The sequence below is a fragment of the Thunnus thynnus genome, chromosome 1 (assembly GCF_963924715.1).
Source record: "Thunnus thynnus chromosome 1, fThuThy2.1, whole genome shotgun sequence".
In the NCBI taxonomy this organism is placed as follows: Eukaryota; Metazoa; Chordata; class Actinopteri; order Scombriformes; family Scombridae; genus Thunnus; species Thunnus thynnus.
The window spans coordinates 18865739-18886012 of record NC_089517.1 but is presented as its reverse complement, the minus strand read 5'-3'; the positions used below and the strand labels follow the sequence as shown (position 1 = coordinate 18886012).

General features: G+C 39.5%; 1 protein-coding gene across 4 annotated transcripts in view; it reads left to right on the top strand.

Annotated features, from left to right (window-relative positions):
- Window positions 1-214: 214 nt before the first annotated feature.
- dennd5a (DENN/MADD domain containing 5A) overlaps window positions 215-20274 on the top strand; it is a 41242-nt gene continuing 21182 nt past the window's right edge. The window contains exons 1-5 of one of the 4 annotated variants that reach the window (XM_067588561.1): window positions 215-455; window positions 10783-10854; window positions 11672-11781; window positions 12374-13058; window positions 19310-19497. In XM_067588561.1, coding sequence (XP_067444662.1) covers window positions 356-455; window positions 10783-10854; window positions 11672-11781; window positions 12374-13058; window positions 19310-19497 — 1155 coding nt within the window. In that variant the 5' untranslated portion in view covers window positions 215-355. The remainder of the gene's footprint in view (window positions 456-10782; window positions 10855-11671; window positions 11782-12373; window positions 13059-19309; window positions 19498-20274) is intronic. The other 3 variants (XM_067588575.1, XM_067588568.1, XM_067588580.1) reach the window with 3 other exon arrangements.

Genomic DNA, 20274 nt, shown 5'->3' with positions numbered 1-20274 from the left:
ACGGCAATACTTTAACTACATTTTGCTGCTGCAGGACTTTTACTTGTGATGGAGTACTTGTACATTGGTACTTTTACTGAAGTAAAGGATCTGAGTACTTCCACTACTGTAAACCCTACAAATTAAAGTTTCTGTTTATAGTTGTGGAGATATTGTTTTACTCTGAAGGGTCCTGCCGGATGTGGAACAGCCAACTGACGGTTGCTCTTAGCTCGTTAGCTTGGTATCTGTCGGTACTGATTTTCGAGCTTCGCAGTAACGTAGCATCCGTGATGGCAGGGAGAAATCACCTCCCCGAGTTCCTCTAATATGCTCCCTGTTGAGGGGATAAGGGAACCACCGGACCAGTCTCAAAATGACCACCGGCTTCAGCTCCGGTTCCTGCCGGTTCGCAGATTATTTTGTGATCTGCGGACTCGACACCGAAAGCGGGCTGGAACCCGACGAACTGTCCGGTAAGCTCAGCAGCCATCGCGGTAATGTCGCGAAGGGGGGTGGGGGGGCAGAAGGCAGGAGGATGTAGCCAGCATATAAAAACACCAAGCCAGCCTCATCCTTTAGATTTTACTGTATGTGTCGTGTATATATTTGTGTAACATTAACTGGAGGCTGTTAAGATGAATAAACGGCGTATATACCATTAATGTCAGGCCTAACGTTAGCTCATCTTTTCCCAGCCTGTTTGTTTGTAACGCGGCTCGGTGAACAGCGAGCGGATTACTGGCTTGTTATGTGTCTTTTAAGACCTGACATGAATTCTGATTTAAAGGTTGTAGCCTACATAAATTCCCTGCTGTTTTTTTAATTCTCTTAAATATCAAAAAAGAGTCGATGTTGCGGCGCATTTGTAAATATTTGATGTGTAGCATTCATCTTAGTAGATTGAGGCCGTGGTGGTTGATGGTGTTAACACTGATGTCAATTTAAAACCTCAATACAACTGAAGATGTGGTCATTGTGGCTCTTAGCTGTCAGCGACCTAATTAGATTATACAACACACAGGGCAGGATAAACTTACTAAGTGTTAAAAAAAAAAAAAAAAATGTAATGACAAATATAAAAGTGGATGATCAGGCATTGGCATAGAAGGATAGGGTACAGGATATGTAGGTTGTTTTTGTTTTGTCTGTTTTGTTTTTTGTTGTTTGATGTTTACCCCTGAGGTCAAATAGGATGTGTTGTTAAAAGTGTTACAAGCTGTAGCTACAGCCTACACCTTTTTCAAAGTTGTGTTGTTTTCAACTGTGGTATCTGAGTATCTGCCTCTTCTCTATGTGTTTATGTATGTACAACATGTGAGTATATGAATTCAAATTTCAAAAATTTTCAAAAAACCCCCAACCTAGATGCCTCGGGGCTAAAATTTACCATGCCCCCCCATTGACCCCTGACATCCCCAGCATCCACACAGTGCATGTACACCATCCTCAGAGGGCACACCCTTCACAAACAATTATATAATATGCTTAAACCTCTACTAAGAATACAGTAGGTAATGACACACCTGAAACCAGTCTGTGTCTGGACCTGGAATCCTTTTTGATTGTGACTTGACTTGTGTCTTGATTGAAAATGAGAAGATGCTGCAAATACTGTATACATGCATGTGAAACTGTAGCCTGTGAGTCAATGGTTAGTCTGAGCCCTGAGCATGACCTGTGGGTAATAGTGCTGTTTTTACCTCATACCATAATGCTGATCAATAGATGTATGTTTTGAGTATGGTTTTTGCATCAATGTAATAACCTTTCTTCATTTGTCAGGTATTTTGTTTCACTGGATTAGATAAAAATAGAAATAATCCATTAACAATTTCTCATTAGATTTTCCAAAAAATGATCTATATGATGATATATATTGATATTATGATACAAAATTACATATATGATAGCGAAAGGGGAATTGATACATTACACACTTCTATCATTCAGATATTAGAAATGGTTAAATTTTTTCTCTGTGTGTTTGTGATGACTTAATTAACTTGGATTTTCTGATATAAATGGTATAGACGGTTGGGAATTGGGTTACAGTAGGTCTTGTTACCCTTATTGTTGGTGTTTTTGGACAAGACACTTGGAGACAATACATGGTTTTACCGTCTTGAGCATTGTGAGAAATGATAGACACTGAATCCAAGATACAACCTACCAAGCTGCAGCTGTTTAGTGACAAGCTAATTCATGTACTACATCTACAAAACATCTAAATAACATATATAATGAGGTGAAGGAGTCATTATGTGAAGCTGAACAGGAACCATTAATGTCAGTTTTGAGTATTCACAAAAACCTTAACTGTTAGCTGTTATATCAGTGACTTTAATGCATAAAACCGTAAGTCTGTTATTGGACAGATATGCTCTTAATTGCATGTTAAGACATTTACTGCAGTGATGTTGCATCACCCAATCCTCACAGATATGATTGCATTTCCTCTCAGAAATTCTGCTTTTCATTGATTAATTGACTTTATTTGATGATCCAAGACAAACAGATTTAAGATAGTTACAATCATCTAGAATTGTAGAATTGTTGTTGCTGCAGACTGAAATGTACAGTAGTACTGCATTTATTGAGTGAACTGTGGATGATTAATTTTCACTGTCAATGCCTTTTAAGTAGTGTTATTGAAGACTTTTGCTAATGAATTGTATTGGTTTTTTGTCTCTTCCTTGGGTACATTAGTGTTTCCGGGGTTGTGTGGTTTTCTGTCAATATAGTTTCTCCTTAAGGCCTTCCACCTTGGAAAAAAAATGATGTAGTAATGAATACTCTTGAGTCCTTGTCACCTCTGGGAGTTATAGTAGACTCAGGATATCAGTGGAGATGGGTGTTGTGTTTGTTTTTAATAGTGTTTTTGACTATGGAGATTTGTGTCATTTGGACTTTATGTAAATACCCGGTAGCGCCGACATTTCCCACATCAGATAATGTCAGGGTTTTCCACAGCACTACCCCTGCAAACGAAATATCCTGGAAGGAACAAGTATATTTACCAACATATGTAGTTTCAAGCCAAATGCTGTATTTCTTACTGCATTCACATTCAATTATTTTATACTATACACATTACGAGGAATCAGAAAATACTCAGTTTTCTCTCTAAAGCTGTTTTCACTCATGTTAGACTCCCGCTGACAGTTGTTATGGTTGAGTCAGGCAAAGTATCCAAGTGTAAACCCTGTAATGTGAAATAATAGCCTTAAGCCTGTTGTGAGTAACTGTCTTACGGTGTATAAGCTCTCGTTGACTGGGTCAACGGTCCAGGCTGTACTCTTCTGGCTGCAGACAACCAACCATTTTGACCGATTTTCTGAACACAGAAATGCGACACAGTGATTGATAAACTTGACCCTTTTTTGCCTCTTTATCTATTTTCTGCTCTGTTTCTGTGCGATTTGTTATGACTCAGCAGGTAACGAGAGGCCTGTAGAGTTGGCTGATGTAGTACAAAGAAAGTTTAGATAAGGGGTTTCCTCCTTGAAGCAATGCTTAACCAGAAATCATTTCAATTTTTAAAAACTCACCCCTTGTACTTCTCATTTTTACTTCCTTTAATTCGACTTCCTGTTTAGATCAAATTAATGTATTTATTGAACACAAATGGAAAGATGTTGACCATTTTGCTTTGAATTGAGGACAACCAGGAGTAGAGCACAGATAGACATTGCCTCCTATGTCTATACTAATGCGGTTAAGTCTGAAAAGGCATCTTTTTCTCTCTGTTTTGGCCTTTCGTCCACAGTAAGCCTGCATTGTCTGCAGCTGAGCACTGTCCGCTTGTGAAAGTACAGCTTTTGGAAAATGTGTAAATGCCATTCTTGCATTAGTGTAGAAAGAGAAAACACTGTTGTATGATTGTCATTCTTCAAAGCATGCTTAGTTACCATTATGATACCATTCAACCTGTTTGTTTTTGACACATGTAAATGCCATAAATAAATATACATTTTATTAATTTTTTTAAAATGGAGATTAATGTCCTGAAATTTGGCTACACTGCTCACGTTTAAACTAAATCAGCTGTATTCTCACGTTCTCAACAAGGTTTCTTTGTGGCATTTCCGATTGGGCAAAAATGTAAGCGGTTGAAACCCGGCACAGCAGTAAGATCTGGGGCTCTGTGGTTATAGATCACTGAAGTTGTTCTACTTAACTGCATGTTGCTGCTGTTTACTGTAGACAAAGGTTAGGGGCTTGCCCTCATCAACTGTTTCAGTTGTGATTCAAAGAAAGGAAATGATGTGGAAATTCCATTGTTACATATGTTTATTGCAGTTTAACATCTGCTATAGGTATACCTACCAGTTATTTTGCATATAAATTCAGAAATGAAGAGAAATGCACCTGTTGTTTGTTTGTTGTCACAAATATCGAAGTTCCTAACTATATCATACAAGCTCACTAATTAACATGTTAGGTCATGTTTGTTTAATTCGTAGAAAAAACTATGTAAAACCAAGTGGTGGTTTTATGGGGGGTTATGTGTGGACTATTTTCTGGCCAGGCGCATTGACTTCCTAAAGCCTTGGCTTCTTTAAATATTCCTTTTAATGAAAGGGTTCTTGCCTAAAATTTTGCTAACAAAACTGCCGGCCATTGATGAATACTTAGCGCCATGAATGACATGAGCCAAATCCAACTCTCCAGTGGCTTCCTCCAGTATTTAACAGGACCACATTATGTTCCACTTATTTAATATGGTGCAGTGGTGATTCATGTACAGTGGAACACAAAGAAATGACCAAAACTTTCTTTAAGCGCAGTGTTTGGCAGCACAGCGAGGACCTGATTAGCATATGTATGACCTTGCCGCCTCACAGGCGACACTGGAAAACAGGGAGCCGAGGGACATATGTACACTCGCACACAGGCTCCACTTATTCAAATGCTAAATATCCTTTTGAATTTCCCAGGCAACCTCTCTCCCCCAATCCTACTCAGCAAACAAATGAGGTTGAATGGCTCAACATGAAAGCTGGCTTTAAATGCATGATTTGGGCTTTCATATTTTCACTCTAAGTTGTTTATTAATGCGTCTGTAAAGGGACCCCTGTCAGCGATTTAAAAATCTGCTTGATAATGTATCTGTGAAATTTTGGATGCAGTTTGAAGATTCATTCACACATCTCACAGTCCCCCTCCTCCTCCGAGGGTGCTGTGTATCTTGATATTTTCACACAGAACATAAACATAGGCTCATAAGCTGTAGATTAAAGATTTTCTTATTAATCAATAATGGGCTTTATCATAATATCTGCTAATAGTCTGTTTTTACTTAAGTTATATAGATTTATTTTCACAAAACACAAATGCCCACAATAGATTGCATTTACACATGAATCTTGATTTAATAAGCTAACAACTTACTAGCTCATATAATCAGATGTTAATTATTGGAATTTATTCTACTGGAAGGGTAGAGTTTTACCTCTCTATATATCTACATAAGCATAACTTTACCTTGCTGAATTTAGGATATTGTTACCCATCTCTTCCGTTCCCCGTGTGGATAAGACTTTGTGTTGGTTGTCAGTCACCAGTTTAAATTTGCTCAGTCCCTCTTGGTGAGGACTTACATTCTTTCCCATCGGCTCAGAGTAATTAAACCTGCACATTCTTGTCTGCAAGTCTGTGTATTTTCTGTGGGTCAGGTTTTCAGTCCAACCCTTTCGCTGCTAACAGATGTTTTAAGAGCTAAATTTTCAGGCTGTCTTGTGACGCCAGTGCAGTGTGAGATTCAACGACTTTCTGTCTTCGTTGTCCTCCTGTTATCTGGAGATATGACATTAATGTTGGATGAGCTGGAAAAAAGTTCAGGATAACAGAGGAGTTCCTGATTGTACTTTCTCTTTAGAGAGGGAGAATCCTGAGACTGCCTAAACCAGGCTACTCCATGGCTTTGCTGAAAAGGTCGTTTTCAATATTATTAGTCAGAGGAGCACTCTGCTGAGCTATAATACCAGTATGTGTGTTTGCAGTAAGTCCAGTCCCATTAATAGGATGCCCTGACATTTTCTTTATCACATCTTTTTTTCACCAAAGTTACCCATGAAACAAGATGCTGGTATATTTGGCAGCTAGCCTGTAAATGGTTTTAACCACTGATGTAGATGTTGAATGACAGTGACACACAGTTTACTGATGACTGGCACACTAATGCCAGTCATCAGTAAACTGAAATGCCAGTTAAGAAGCTTCTCTCACTCTGTAACAAGTAAAAAATCCCTTTTAATCAGACAAAAACCCCACAGTCTCTATTGATAGTATAAACTATGAAGGCTTTGAGTTTAAACTGAGAGTGAACTATCATGTTCCGTTAGCACCGGATCCTCTGGGGGAATAAGTGTTTATGTCTTTACTGCCGAGCTGTTTCGATGTGTTTGTCGTGTCTGCACCGCATTCTGCTGCGGGCAGTCAAATCGAGTCGTAGATGAATATCACGTTCCAGTCAGAGAGGTTCATCCCTTCGTGTCTGAGCCTAGTGGGCCGTGCGACAGTAGGTGTGAGGGTGTACGGATACAGGAGGGGTGCGGAGCTGTGGGTGGTCCCTGGCTTACAGACTGAGGGACATGGCGAGGAGCCAGAGCTTAGTGACGCTTTACTCCCACTGCTACCGGTCCACGCTCTCATCAACATCATCATCATCATCACTTGTTGGAGAATACACTGTCCATTTGCTGGAGAATATGATAAATCAAGAAAATGTCTACAGTATGGTGTGAGAGTTTGTAGGTGCTCTATGTCAATGAGTCTCCACCTCAGGTAAAGCAATTAGCGCTTAATTAGTAATAATTACCAGGTGAAGAAGTGAATGAAAGGAGCACCTTTGTAATCTTTGTACAGGAACAGGGATCGGCAGCCAACTGTGGTAGAGCAGGTCACCCAATGTGAAAAACAACAAATAGCACACTGTCTTTAAAATTAAAATTATACATTTAATTTAGTTTTTCAAGAATTATTGGAAGGAAAGCTATCATAGTCATATACGAGGGATAGGTACACACTTTTATTTATAGCATTTGCGTTAAACTTTTCTATTTCAGTAGTTTTTAGGAGATTTTCATTTCCATTAACTTTTCAGTAACAGTATCTATTTGGTTTTTTCAATATCCACTTTCCTTTCTTGGTTTCCCTTTTCTTCTTAACATTTACTTGTGACCTGATTGTTCAGAGTCCTGTAGTACAGTATAATAATAGTTTATTTGCCATTTTCTCTTTTAATTTTCCATTTCCATTTTTTTTTTCTTCTAATTTTCAGTCTGGGTCGACTCATCCTCCATCCACCCCACATAAGGCATCTTTATGTAACCAATCAGTTACTATGCACGTAATCGATAAAAATAAAACGAAGTTCACAGCAGTCCTGTCAAGTAAACGACGCCATAAAGGAAACTTTCTGCAAAGTCACTCTTATCATTTAGCTAATTTGTATTGATTTGACTTTGGAAAACAGTGTTGTTTTTTTCCGTATCTTTTGTAGTCTTTAAGTTTCCTGTAATATTCCTCTGGTATATGCTGTGATAATAAATGTGTTATTTTCACAATCAACAAGCTTTCCTGTGTTGGTGCAGAGGCCTGCTGTGTGCAGAATGTGGGTGTGAATTATGGAAATTGAACATTAGACACGATACATTATATTCTGATGACTTTAAAAGAACGATAACTGCAACTGTTGGTCAAGTAAAGCAACATGTTGCGATCTACTCTGGTTCAGCTGTGTTTCACTTTGGTTGGTGTCAAGCCAGATGCCTCCAGATGTTTGTTGCATTACTGCAATGCTTGACTTTGACTTGAAACGGTTTACAAACAGCTTCAGTCACATCATCATGTTTCATGTTTGTTTGCAGTTCATGTCATGGAGAAACATGCATGTGAACAACAGAAGTGAATTTGTTATTTCAGCTATGCACTTAAAGCATTTCAATAAATATGTCCAAACATAAAACCAGAGTTTTATGCCTTAAATGTACTGATGAAACACAACAACAACATGATTTTAGGGCCATCAGTGTGGTATGAAAACATCAAAGAAATTATAAGGAAAGGAACTGAGTCATGTTTTCCCAGCCTTACTAATCATAATAATCTCCCCGTCTGACCTACAATATCTGTGGTTTCTGACATGTTTGAAGTCTGAGTTTGTGCTTCTGGCCTAGTTTCTTCCCTGTGGGCAGTTTGGATATGAAAGTAACCAACAGATTAAACCACTTAATCCTTAAGATTTTTATTCCCTTGACTGAGTTAGTTTCACTGTATTTAAAATGTTTAAAATGTTTGTCGTTCCACTCAACATCTCCTGTCTGCAGAAAGAGAAGACTGTGGAATTAATGGGGATATTTAATCTCTGATACATTTGTGGTCAGATAATGTCAACTGCTAGCTCGAACAAAGACAAAACATTTATCCATCATTCTGAAAGTCTCAGCTAGGACGTGAATGTAGATTAAACAGAAATGTCCAAACAAGTGGAAGAAAGAAATTCATGTAGTCACCAGGGAAGACACTTGAGAGTCTTCATCATCATTTCTTATGTGTGTGTGTGTGTGTGTCATAACTGAGACACGTTCTTAGTGTAATGTAAATGGATTATCTGCAACCCAAACTACAAAAAGCCCTTTAAGGAAAGTGGAGCTACAATGATTAGATGATTAATCGATTTCTCAGGCAACAGAAAATTAATCGGCAACTATTCTGGTAAGTAATTATCCCCTTACGCCTGGAGGGCATCATGCCATTGGTCGTGTCTGTGTGTCCGTGTGCGTATCTGTCCGCAACTAATCTCACATACTACTGTACCCGTCAGCCTAAAATTTTTTGTGCACATTTATGACTGTATGCTCAAGGACCTCTCATGGTTGTGATTATTATTCACAGTCTTTGAAAAGCCTATTTTATACCGCCATTCCTTACCAGCCTATCGTGAAGCTTAGACTTGGGGGGGGCAGGGAGGGGTTGATAATGTCTGGTGTGTTACAACAAAATGTTCTAAATAAGTAACAATGTTTAAATTAAAAAGTTTGGACTTATCGTCCTGTTTATTGTTTCCTTATTAAGTCTATACAGTGTGTGTTGACATTGTGTCTCCATATAGTCAAGGTTACACCTTGATAACATAACCTGCATATTGTCTGCCCTTCATTCCACTACTCTCATTCATACACGTTGAACACACAGCCCACCCTGCACTTCCTGTTCCCCACCCACATGACCACAGACACAACTGACGGAGATCTGCACGATCCTGAGTGCACTCTTTAAGTTAGTGGTCATTTTTCAAGAAAAATGCTAAATATTCGCTGGTTCCAGCTTCTCAAATGTAAGGATTTGATCTTTTAAAATTTTTAATATGCATTTTTCACTAATTTCTTTTTTTTTTTTAGACAAAACAATAAATCCACAAAATAATCTGCAGGTTAGATTAAAATAATTGTTAATTGCAGCCCTAAAGGAAAGTCTTAATTTGAAGCTGACATGTTGTAAATAGAAAACAGTCGATGGCATGCTCTCATTTGGCTTCAACATACTGCATGAATGCGTGTGCCCGCCAGCAGGACTGTTTCTTTGAGGCTTGGCAAATGTCATGCATGGAGAAGACTGCAAAAAGCATCGCCTGGCTGCATAAAGGTTCTTTTTTATGTAGAATCTTAGATAATCTAACAGCCCCGAGTCCAATTAGTCTGTAACACAAGAGCAGCCATTCACTCTTGTCAAACCCATGACTGTCTACTGATAAGAAGCACATTTCCATATAGACTAATTTGAAGTGTTTTTAATGTGAGATCAAAAGGGTGAACTGTTGAAATTTGTCAAAATGTCACATCATTTTTTGTAAAATAACAATGCATTACTCCTGGTAAATCATCTTAATCTGTAAGGTTGTTATTATGGTTTATATTTCTTATTGTCAACAAATCCCATGAAAAGAAAACAATTTGTTGGTGTCTCATTACTTTCTGACATCGCAACCCTGTCTGTAGCACTGGGCTCCAAGAAGTAAATGTTACCCAGACAGTTTAAGTGCATCAGTTGGGGACTATTTTCAGCCACGGATTAATCCACATTTGGTTCTCTGGGAACTATAACGGCAGCAGGACGGTGTGTGTGTGGGATCGATTCAAAATAAACTACAGTGTCTGCATTCATGGTAATGAAGGAACACGTCACCCAGTGGAACGGTTTGGTACACGGATGTGTTTTTAAGTAGTTTTTGGACAATAATGGAGCTTGAATGGAGCACAGAGAAATAAACAGTACCGGGCAAGGAATACTTATTAGAGGGAGCAATTCATTGTTTGGTCTTTTCATGGGATTTGTTGACAAAAAGAAAAATATTGAATATTGCCAAACCATATCTTATAAATAGTAGCACATATGATTGACATAACAAAAGATTTTCTCTGCAATACACAATTCAATCTTCCATCAGTAACGCTGAATTTTTGCCACACTGGCAGGTTCATTCTAGTGTGTTTATTGTGAGAATATAATCCATATCAGAGCAGTATGGATTTGCATGATCTCCAGAAGAAGAGGAAAACTACAACACACACACACACAGAGTTACTGTATCCTTGTATCATAACCGCACCAGTTGTCTTGAATTAGCAAACCCACCTGACAGAGACACCATCATGTCTTGAGTCTGAGTGCAGCTTGTTCCCGGAGCAGAGCTTCGAGGACAGAGCTGTCAGGGTGTGTTTGCACAAACTGAGAAGTGATGCGCTACCCATCCAGAACCGGGCTTTTAATTATATTTTTGCTTTATTTGCTGTGTAGCTTTATGCCAATATATAGAGGCTACTAAATTCAGAGATGGGGCCAGAGGAAAATTGGCGAGTGCAGAAGAAGGTAACCCTCCCACCACACACTCTCCTCCCCCTCCTAACCTGTGCTCAGCTTCAACCCTTCAATTTTTAACCTAGCACACTTTTTTTTTTTTTTTTTTTTGATTTCTCAGCAGCGCACTTTTGTTACTACAAATTCTAAGTTTTCAGTTATTTTCTGCACAGGTGTGGGGACCTGTCCTTTCTGTTTTGCGCACTCTTGATTTCTCTCCTCCTGGTTTTTTTTTTCCCCCCGTCCTCCCATCTCCCTCCCATCCTTCAGCAGCAGCTGAACAATGAGCTGATGTTTGACAATCGCTGCTTCTGTTCCTCACACACACACACAAATCCGGTGCTGCCTGCGCTGGTATTGCTTGGTCAATGTTTACTCTCCCCCTACACTCTGAATGACTTTTCAGTACTGCCTTGGTGTGTGCATCACTTCTGCTTCATTCTGGGTTCAAATCAACTCAGTTTGTGCTTTCTCTGATTGATTATTTTGTGTGTTTCTTTTGTATTGCCATTAAAGCTGTCAGAAAGCATCGTAATCTTTAAAGGTTGTATTTTTTTTTCTTTGATTCCTAGCATCATTTTGTTTATTTTCTAGCCTGGGATGCAGACGGCAGCTTTATATGATGCAATACAGTCTTCCTCTCAAGACAAATATGCTGACTTGCTCTTCCCTCTGGAGTTGTGCTTGGCACTTTAAACCTGCTTCTGATCAAACTGTTCCTGTGCTCCTCTAACCTCATCTAAAGTATTGTGCTGACTGGTTGTCTTCTGTTCTTGCTCTCCTTCTTCCTCTCCTTTCCTTTCTCCTCTCTTTTTTTTTTCACTTTTAGGTGAGAATTTTGAGCAGAGTCCACTGCGGAGAACCTTTAAATCCAAAGTTCTTGCACATTATCCAGACAATGTGGAGTGGAATCCATTTGACCAGGATGCGGTGGGCATGGTATGATCTCTACATAGCTAAAACATTTTTCTCATGTCTTTTAAAAATAATACTAGGTCGGGGTGTATAGTTGAAATCATGACAAAATGAATAAGAGTATTGTTCCTACATTGACTTGTATCATGTTATGGCAAATGTATGCAAAGTAGAACTGCAACAATTAGGTGATTAATCAATTTGTTGCCAAATATTTAATGAATCGCCAACTATTATTGTTATTATATTTTTATAATCATTTTGAGTCATTTTTCAGAAGAAAACTTGCCAAATTCTCTGATTCCAGCTTCTAAAATGTAAACATTTTCTGGTTTCTTTAGTCCTCCATGATAGTAAACTAGTAAACTTTGGGTTGTGGAGTGTTGGTCGGGACAAAATTTTTTTTTTTACCATTTTCAGACATTTTATAGACCAAAAAACTAATTGACTAATCAAGAAAATAATTGACAGATTAAATAATCTGCAGTGCTAATGCAAAGCTACATAAATAAATGAATAAATTCTATATGTGTTTAATGCAATGGACTTTGTTCTACTACTGATCTACTACTAACACATATAAAAGACAAATATCAGTAACTAATTTCTCCCACAGCTCTGCATGCCAAAGGGTCTGTCGTTCAGGACGCAGGTTGACTCTCGGGAGCCTCAGTTCCACTCCTTCATCATCACCAGAGAGGACGGCTCTCGGACCTATGGCTTCTCCCTCACCTTCTTCGAGGAGGTGACCAGTAAGCAGATCTGCAGTGCCATGCAGACTCTTTACCACATGCACAATGCAGAGCAGTACGACATCTTGCACACTCCCACTTCCCCACACGGACCTGAGGAGCAGCGACACCAACACTCCCAGCCTCGGCCCGTACTCCACGCCGCGCCCGCCATCTCCCGCCTGCAGCGTTTCAACTCGTATGACATCAGTCGCGACACGCTGTACGTGTCAAAGTGCATCTGCCTGATAACACCCATGGCCTTCGCCCAGGCCTGCAGGAAGGTGCTGCAGCAGCTTCACCAGGCTGTCACCTCCCCCCAGCCCCCACCCCTCCCCCTGGAGAGCTACATCTACAACATCCTCTATGAGGTGCCCCTGCCACCCTCTGGGCGTTCCCTCAAGTTCTCAGGCGTCTATGGGCCCGTGGTGTGTCAGAGGCCGAGCACATCAGAGCTGCCACTCTTTGACTTTGCCATCAGCGAGGTGTTTAATCTGCTGGGGGTGGAGAACGTTCTCCAGCTGTTCACCTGTGCCCTGCTCGAGATGCAGATACTACTCTACTCACAGCGTAAGTAGCTGCCCTGCTGCAGGTACACTCAATGTTGTCATGAAACTTTTAGTATCAGGCCATATCAAGAAGCATACAAGGTGGTTTGCATCTTGCACATGTTAGTGCCAGAGTTTAAAAACCAGATAGACAAGTGTGAAGTCTTCCATTGAAATCCTATGTAGCATGGACACAATTCATCAGCATCATCATATAAGTTTTCTAAAGTGCTGGAGGAGGAAAATCAGGAAAAGAAAATCATGCATTATCTAAAACAGCTGTTTTCTAGGACATACAATAATGAGATCCTTAGTGGAGGTGGTCTGTAGACAATCAGCAGTTGCAGCTGGAGCTGGGAAACTGTATCAGGACATGTGACCAGACATTATCTGGGTTCATTGTCATTATATACTAATGTAGCTTAAAGGCCTTCTTTCCTCTTTAAAAGAGTAGATTATGGATGGATGGATGGATTTTATATTACTAGTTGTGTAAAAGTAGTCTCATATTATAGATATTTAGTTTAACCTAAAAAAAAAAAGTGTCATAAATATGGTGATTTAAGCTTTTGTCTATTGCCTAGATTTTCAGTATTTGTATTTTCCTCGAATATCCTTCAGTAAAATATTTATTGTGAGTTCAGGAAATGTTTTTGACCTGATGGTGGTCTTTTAAATTCCTGGTTGAAGCTTGTTTCCTCATTCGCCAGGGTCTAACAGAAAACACCGTCACTCAGTGTAGTCGGTGGCGAAAACAAAATTGCTGAGCTCTTTGTGCTTGTCAAGACAAATTAGACCGTCACTTCTTGGCAACGTCTGCCTCACCCAGAATCCTAAACATAAAACATTAGCACAAGAAGAGGAAATGTTGCACCTCATGTCATTACTACACTGTGGCTCTATAATACAGCTTTATGGCCGGTTTCAGAGTTTTTTTTTTATTTTTTTAGATTTAAAATGTCCGGATGGTGCTTGTATAAGAAGAGAAACTGTGGCAAGGACACATGTTTGATATGCATGGCAGAACTATTATCCAGGAGATTACGTAACCTGTTGAGTGTTTCCATTAAAGTGATGCAGTGTGAGTACCAGCTTGTGTAAATGTCGGTCCCCTCACCCATTACAGGCGGCTCCTACTGCCAGGACTCACATGTAGATGTGGGCATGTCTGTGAGAGGTTTTTTGTATGAATTGCTATGTAGATGCTGCTTGTGGGCACATTTAGGATGCTAAGCAGAAGACGTTTTTGTCGGTGGTGATAAGTCTCTCTTTGTTCTCCCTTTGCCTCATCCTTGCAGCAAACCCACAGGAAGAATCTGATAAACAATTTAATTAAAAAAAAAACTCTTTTAGAGGAGCTAAAATACAGAGAGCCTGTTAGTATTTATTCATAGTAGTAACTGCTCAGAAAAGATTCAGTTAATCCACACTTTGCAGAGCAGAACAGGTTTTTATAAAGGTGGCATTGTTCACCATTATGAGTGTGTGTGTGTGCGTGTGGAGAAACAAGGAAATGATTTAAGGATACTGGGTCTACTGTGGTGTTTGGATCCATTACAATATATAATGGAAAAGTAACGCACACCAAAGGTTGTAGTGATGTGCTGATTACTGGAAGTAGACTTGAGAGTAGAAAAAAAGTGCTGCATACTCTGGTTCCACATGCATTTCTCTTTTATTTAGATGATGTTTCGGCCCTCAGGCCTTCTTCAAGATCAACAATAATAATAGGACACAGGCAGTGAGGTATGTTATGTAAAGAGTACCTAGGGGTAGTTTGTTTTCACCCTCATTTTCTAACTTGTAAATGGGCTTATTTGAAGGGAAGTTTATTTACTCATGGCTTCAAGGAGTATATATTCTCATGGAAGAGGTACTTGGATGATGTGTTTTGTTTGTTTAAAGGGTCCAAGACCCAGCGGGAGTCATTTTTTTACATACCGCAACTCATGTTCTGAATTTCTGTCATTTACTATGGATTATGACTACACACACACATCAGTTTTTTAGATTTATGGATCACTAGAGAGCATAATTACTTGTATACAGTTTACTGACTACTGTTTACTAAGGGCAGATTCTGATCACCCCTTATCTTTAAAAAATTGTCTCCTGTTTAGTCAGTTTTGCAGATTAAAACAAATTGGCCAGAAAAGTGATGATTTTGACAGGAACATGAGTGAAATGAAAAATAACTTTCAACAAACAGGATACAAGATAACATTACGACAGGATAAGAAATCTGTCGCAATGATGCTGCCACTAAAATAAAAGACAGATCTAGGTCTGATCTCTTAAAAAATAAACCTACAGTGAAATCAAATGACCGTATAATATTTACAACAGATTATTCTAAGAGTGCACAAGAGGTAAGGGGAATAATGACAAAACATTGAGGTATACTTGAATCTGACCACCTGGTACACTCATATTTACCTCCTCCTCAATCAGCCTAAGCTACTTCAGCATCTATTCCTGAGGGCAACCACCACTGTGGTTGTTGTAGTTAGTTTAATTATAATTACCGTTGTAACAGTTTTAAACATCCTTATACAGGTAAAGAGATCCCTATAAAAGGAGTTATTTCATGCCACACTAAGTTGGTCATTTATCTTATCACTTGCCCTTCTGGTAAGTCATATGTTGGAAAGACGAGTAGAACGCTGAAAACTTGTATCGCTGAACATAGAAGCACTATTAGATGCAAAAACATGAATTGTTGAATTTAATCATCTTATTTCCTCTCTAAGATATATTAGTATTAAGAAGGTATCACTCCCCTGAAGATGAGGTCATTTGGATGATTTACTTTCCAGGAGGGAACACTATTGGATCTGCCGTCTGAGAACCCTGCCACCTCATAGATTGAATATAGATTATGACTTGAAATCTGTATATGTGATATTAGACATATAGTAGTTGTCACTTTGTTTGAAGTGATTTGATTGGCTGTAGTTCCTGTCACTGTTTGTTAAGAGTTCTGATTGACTGAAGGCCTCTTGATCGTTTTTGGAACATGATTGTCTAATCACCATCAGATGTGATACTAGGGTGTGGTCTACATACTATATACTAGTTCCTGTGTCTTACTATTATTGTTGATCTTGAAGAAGGCCTCAGGGAAATGCATATGGAGCTAGAGCGTGTGACACTTTTTTTTTTTCTACTCTTTGGATCCATTACAATGGCAAGACGAGGCAAATGGTTTTACAAAACGGCCGGGGCCGGGGGGAGAAGCTCTTAAGGGGGAAAGCCGTGGTGTTGCTAGGCGACCCGGAGACAGGGAGGATAGCAGTGATGCAGGATGATTATTATTGGCTGGAAGTGACATCATGCCACCCCCCCACCAACCCAACCCCCCCATGGGACTCATCACTGCAGAACGTGTGAAGGGTGTTGTGTAGAGTTGAGCCCTGGCAATCTTCCACTGACGAGAAATGAGGGATTGTGAGGAACAAATGCTACACACTTAAACACACACACACACACACAAACTGAGGAGAGGGATGCTCTGCAAATAAGGAGACGACTGTGTGTATGTGTGTGTGTGTTGCGTGCTAAAAATAACGCTGGAATTCATATCTCTGATTGTAAAAACATTGGCCAGCATCTCTCCCATGCAGCCATAAAAGAAATGTTAAAATCCCGGCTGCTGTTTCTCCCTACCTTCTCAAAGGGGAAACTTGTCATGTGTCAGTCATGTGTCAGTCATTGTGACATGCTGCAATTAAAGTCATTATTTATCAGCATTATTTCACAGGCAATTTCTGCTTTTATGTGATTTGTGCAGTAGAGAGTGACAGGGAAAATTGAGCGAGAGAGAGAGAGTTCGGGGTGTGTAGGAGAGATCTGAGCTGAGGATCGGCCAAGCGAGCCACCAAAATAGCTTCTGAAATTAAGTTTAAAAGCTTGGATTTGAAGCTGGATCTTTGACAGCACAGTGGATTTGGCTGTGATCTTAAGATACATAATTAAGCTTGCATTTCAGCTATGTAAAGACACTTTTACATTTTAGGGAATAGCATTAACATCCTTCCCACCTTTCTTTATTTATCGGATTAAGTGATTTAGTGCCTGCCCACTTCACTCTTCATTCAGTTTGTACCTTTGTGTTTCCAAACCTTGCTGTCTTTCTTCTCTCCCTTCAGCTTTTTAACAACCTGTCAAACACATTATCTCTGTTTTTTCATTTTATTTCTTCCTTAATCTGCAATATCAGTTAGATAATGTAGCTCAAACTAGTAACTCCAAGAACTAGACACTTGCTCTGATGAACAGTATCAGAATCTGTAAGTAATTTCCGTTACTGCTAAGTTACAAACTGTTGAAATGAACGCTGTCTTTTGTCACACAAGCTGTTTGGTCAGTTAAGTGCTGAGATGGAAGATCTGTAGCAGTTTCACTTCTGTGTGTCCAGTGTTAATTTTAGCTTGCTGTAGTGCAAATGTTTGCACTATGTAAACTGAATAGTGCAAGTATAACTAAGGATAAGTCCAAACTGCTTCTAGTTTTCAATGTAGACAAGCAAAATTGGAAAATTTAAAATCCCATTTTGTGATTTTATGGCTGTTGTTTACAAGAATCACAGTATTTAACAGTTACTTTTGCTGTGTTCATGTATAAAAGCGACAGTATTTGACTGTTTCATAAGTGGATGTGGTTTCTTCTTGTGGCCTCATTTAAGAGCAGACAGAGGATGTTAGTATTCTTGTCCCCATCCCGGGAGAGAGAGGACGCCTGGTGAGAGGGGGGGGAAATGAGGGGGGTTAGAGTCTCTTCTCATGGAGACCAGCATATGACCAAATGAAGGAATGGTATTTATTTTGGCACCATAACAGGAGAGGCAGAGCTGCTGCTGAATGTACAGTAGGTGTCAACAGGATAGAGCAGGAATGCAGATGAGGAGGACTGCACACATATTTGCATGTATACCAGTTCACTCAAGTGTGATACCATGAACATGAAGGAGTGTTGCTTTGTGAAGTCATGACAAAGGAATTTTGCGGTAGCCAGACGGCCAGCTGACTTTAGCTGTGTCATAGTTCAGAGACTGTGAGATTTTTCCCGAGCTCATAAAGGTCCTTCCAAGTTAAGGACCAGGACTTTGTACTGGGAATAGCCCACAAAGCACAAATACAAGAGATTACAGTACAACTACAGTGCTGGAAGAAGTATTCAGAAACTTAAGTACAACAGTGATACCACAATGTGAAAATGCTTCTTTACTAAAAAAAAAAAACATCCTGCCAAAAATTCTCCAGTGTTCAGTGGATAATGGAGCACTGAGGGCTGCAAATGACGTACTAGTTGTGTTGTCCAAATTCAGGCATATCGTTGAAACATTTCTGGCTGCGTGTGGAAGAATCTTTGAAATGTTGCTTTGTGTGCTTGTTATGAGATATTTGGTCTACAGATGTGGTCCACTCCCTGTATTTGGACACAGCTCACGTCTCATCACAGCTAATTCATGTAAAAGATTGTTGATCCAACTCCTCCTCCACATTTACAGAACAGAGAATAAAGTTGCTTTCTTTTGTTACATTAGTCCACTCACTTCTGGTTAAACTGGTGCTTTCTTAAAACTTTCATACATATTGTACATCTCTGATTTGGCCACATCTAACAGCTGTATATTGTTTTGGACATTTCAAAGTGAGACATCAGAAATTCCCTGCTGAATGTCCCGACCTTTATGTGTTCCTGTTGACCACCTTGTTGAACAGATGTGCTCGCTAACAAAGCTAATGCTACTGTTTAGCAGGATTGACTATCATGCTGTATAAGAAAGTTAATACATCAGAGAGTAATCAGAAGAAGAGATCTGTGTTAGATAAAAATAAAGACGATCAGGTTGCGCAACTCTTCCGTTTTAGAGGAATAAACAAAACATTTATCAGGCAAAGTCAAGCTAGCCGATCAATCTAGGGAAACATCATGAGTGACTACATCTGCAGCTTTCTTCCCGTATATTATAGGAGAAAATTTCCACTATTTACTGTTAAAATTTGGCTGAAAACACAGAAAATCCCCTACTGCTGTCATTGAGCAGGTACTTGACTGCAGTGAATTTTGTGGTCGTGCTGTGGAAACCACCACTCAGAAAACAAAGTGATTGCTGAGAATCATTACATTAGCTGTGATTACGATTCACAGAGCCTTTAAAATAATAATCAAGCCAGGAAATTAACCCTGAAATCTGCATTGTATGCACCTCTGGTACATTATATTTGTTATATGGTTACAGTCCCTGTTTTCTTTATGTGTGTGAAACAGATTACCAGAGGCTGATGACGGTGGCAGAGAGCATCACAGCCTTAATGTTCCCCTTCCAATGGCAACACGTGTACGTTCCCATTCTGCCCGCCTCCCTCCTCCACTTCCTGGACGCACCTGTGCCGTATCTCATGGGCCTCCACTCCAATGGACAGGATGACCGCACCAAGCTCGAGCTGCCACAGGAGGTACAAACACAGATACACACAGTATATTCTTTCTATACTAAGTTAAGCTTGTCTGCTTTTCTTTTATTTCAATATTTTACATATTGCAAAGAATAATGAACAACTGAAGGGGTTGTAAACTGCTGCTAAATTCATTGTGTGAAAGGGGTCCATACCTTTACCTCTGTACAGTTATTCTTGCTTTTTAGTGTTAATGTAGTTTTCTAGCTTGTTACTTCTTTTTTATCTGTTCACAAAGATGGAAAAAAGATGTTCAGGATTTAAGTGAATCAGTCCCTCCTTATATTTAGCTTTTTTTTCTTCAGACACACAACCATGGTTTGTTATAACATGCCAGTGTTTTTATTTACAATCAGAGCAAGCAATTTTATTATTGCCATTCTGCATAGATAGACCCTTTGTTGTACTGCAGACACGATTATTTGCTGAAGGCCTCTTGACTGATTTTGGAACATGATTGTGTAATCACCATCAGATGTATTACTAGGGTGTGGCCTACATAAAATACTAGTGCCTCTACTAGTGCCTCTGCCTCTATTGTTTATCTTGAAGAAGGCCTGAGGGCCGAAACATCATCTAAATAAAACAGAAATGGAGCCTGAGTGTGTGACACTTTTTGTCCTACTCTCTGGATCCATTACAATGGCAGGAGAAATGGCAAATGGTTTACAAAACAGTCAGAGCCGGGGGGAGAAGCTCTTGGAGGACAGTTTTACTCTTCGCATTCCTTGTTTGTCTTGGTTTTTTAAGCTGCTTTCAAGCATCCAGTGACTCCAG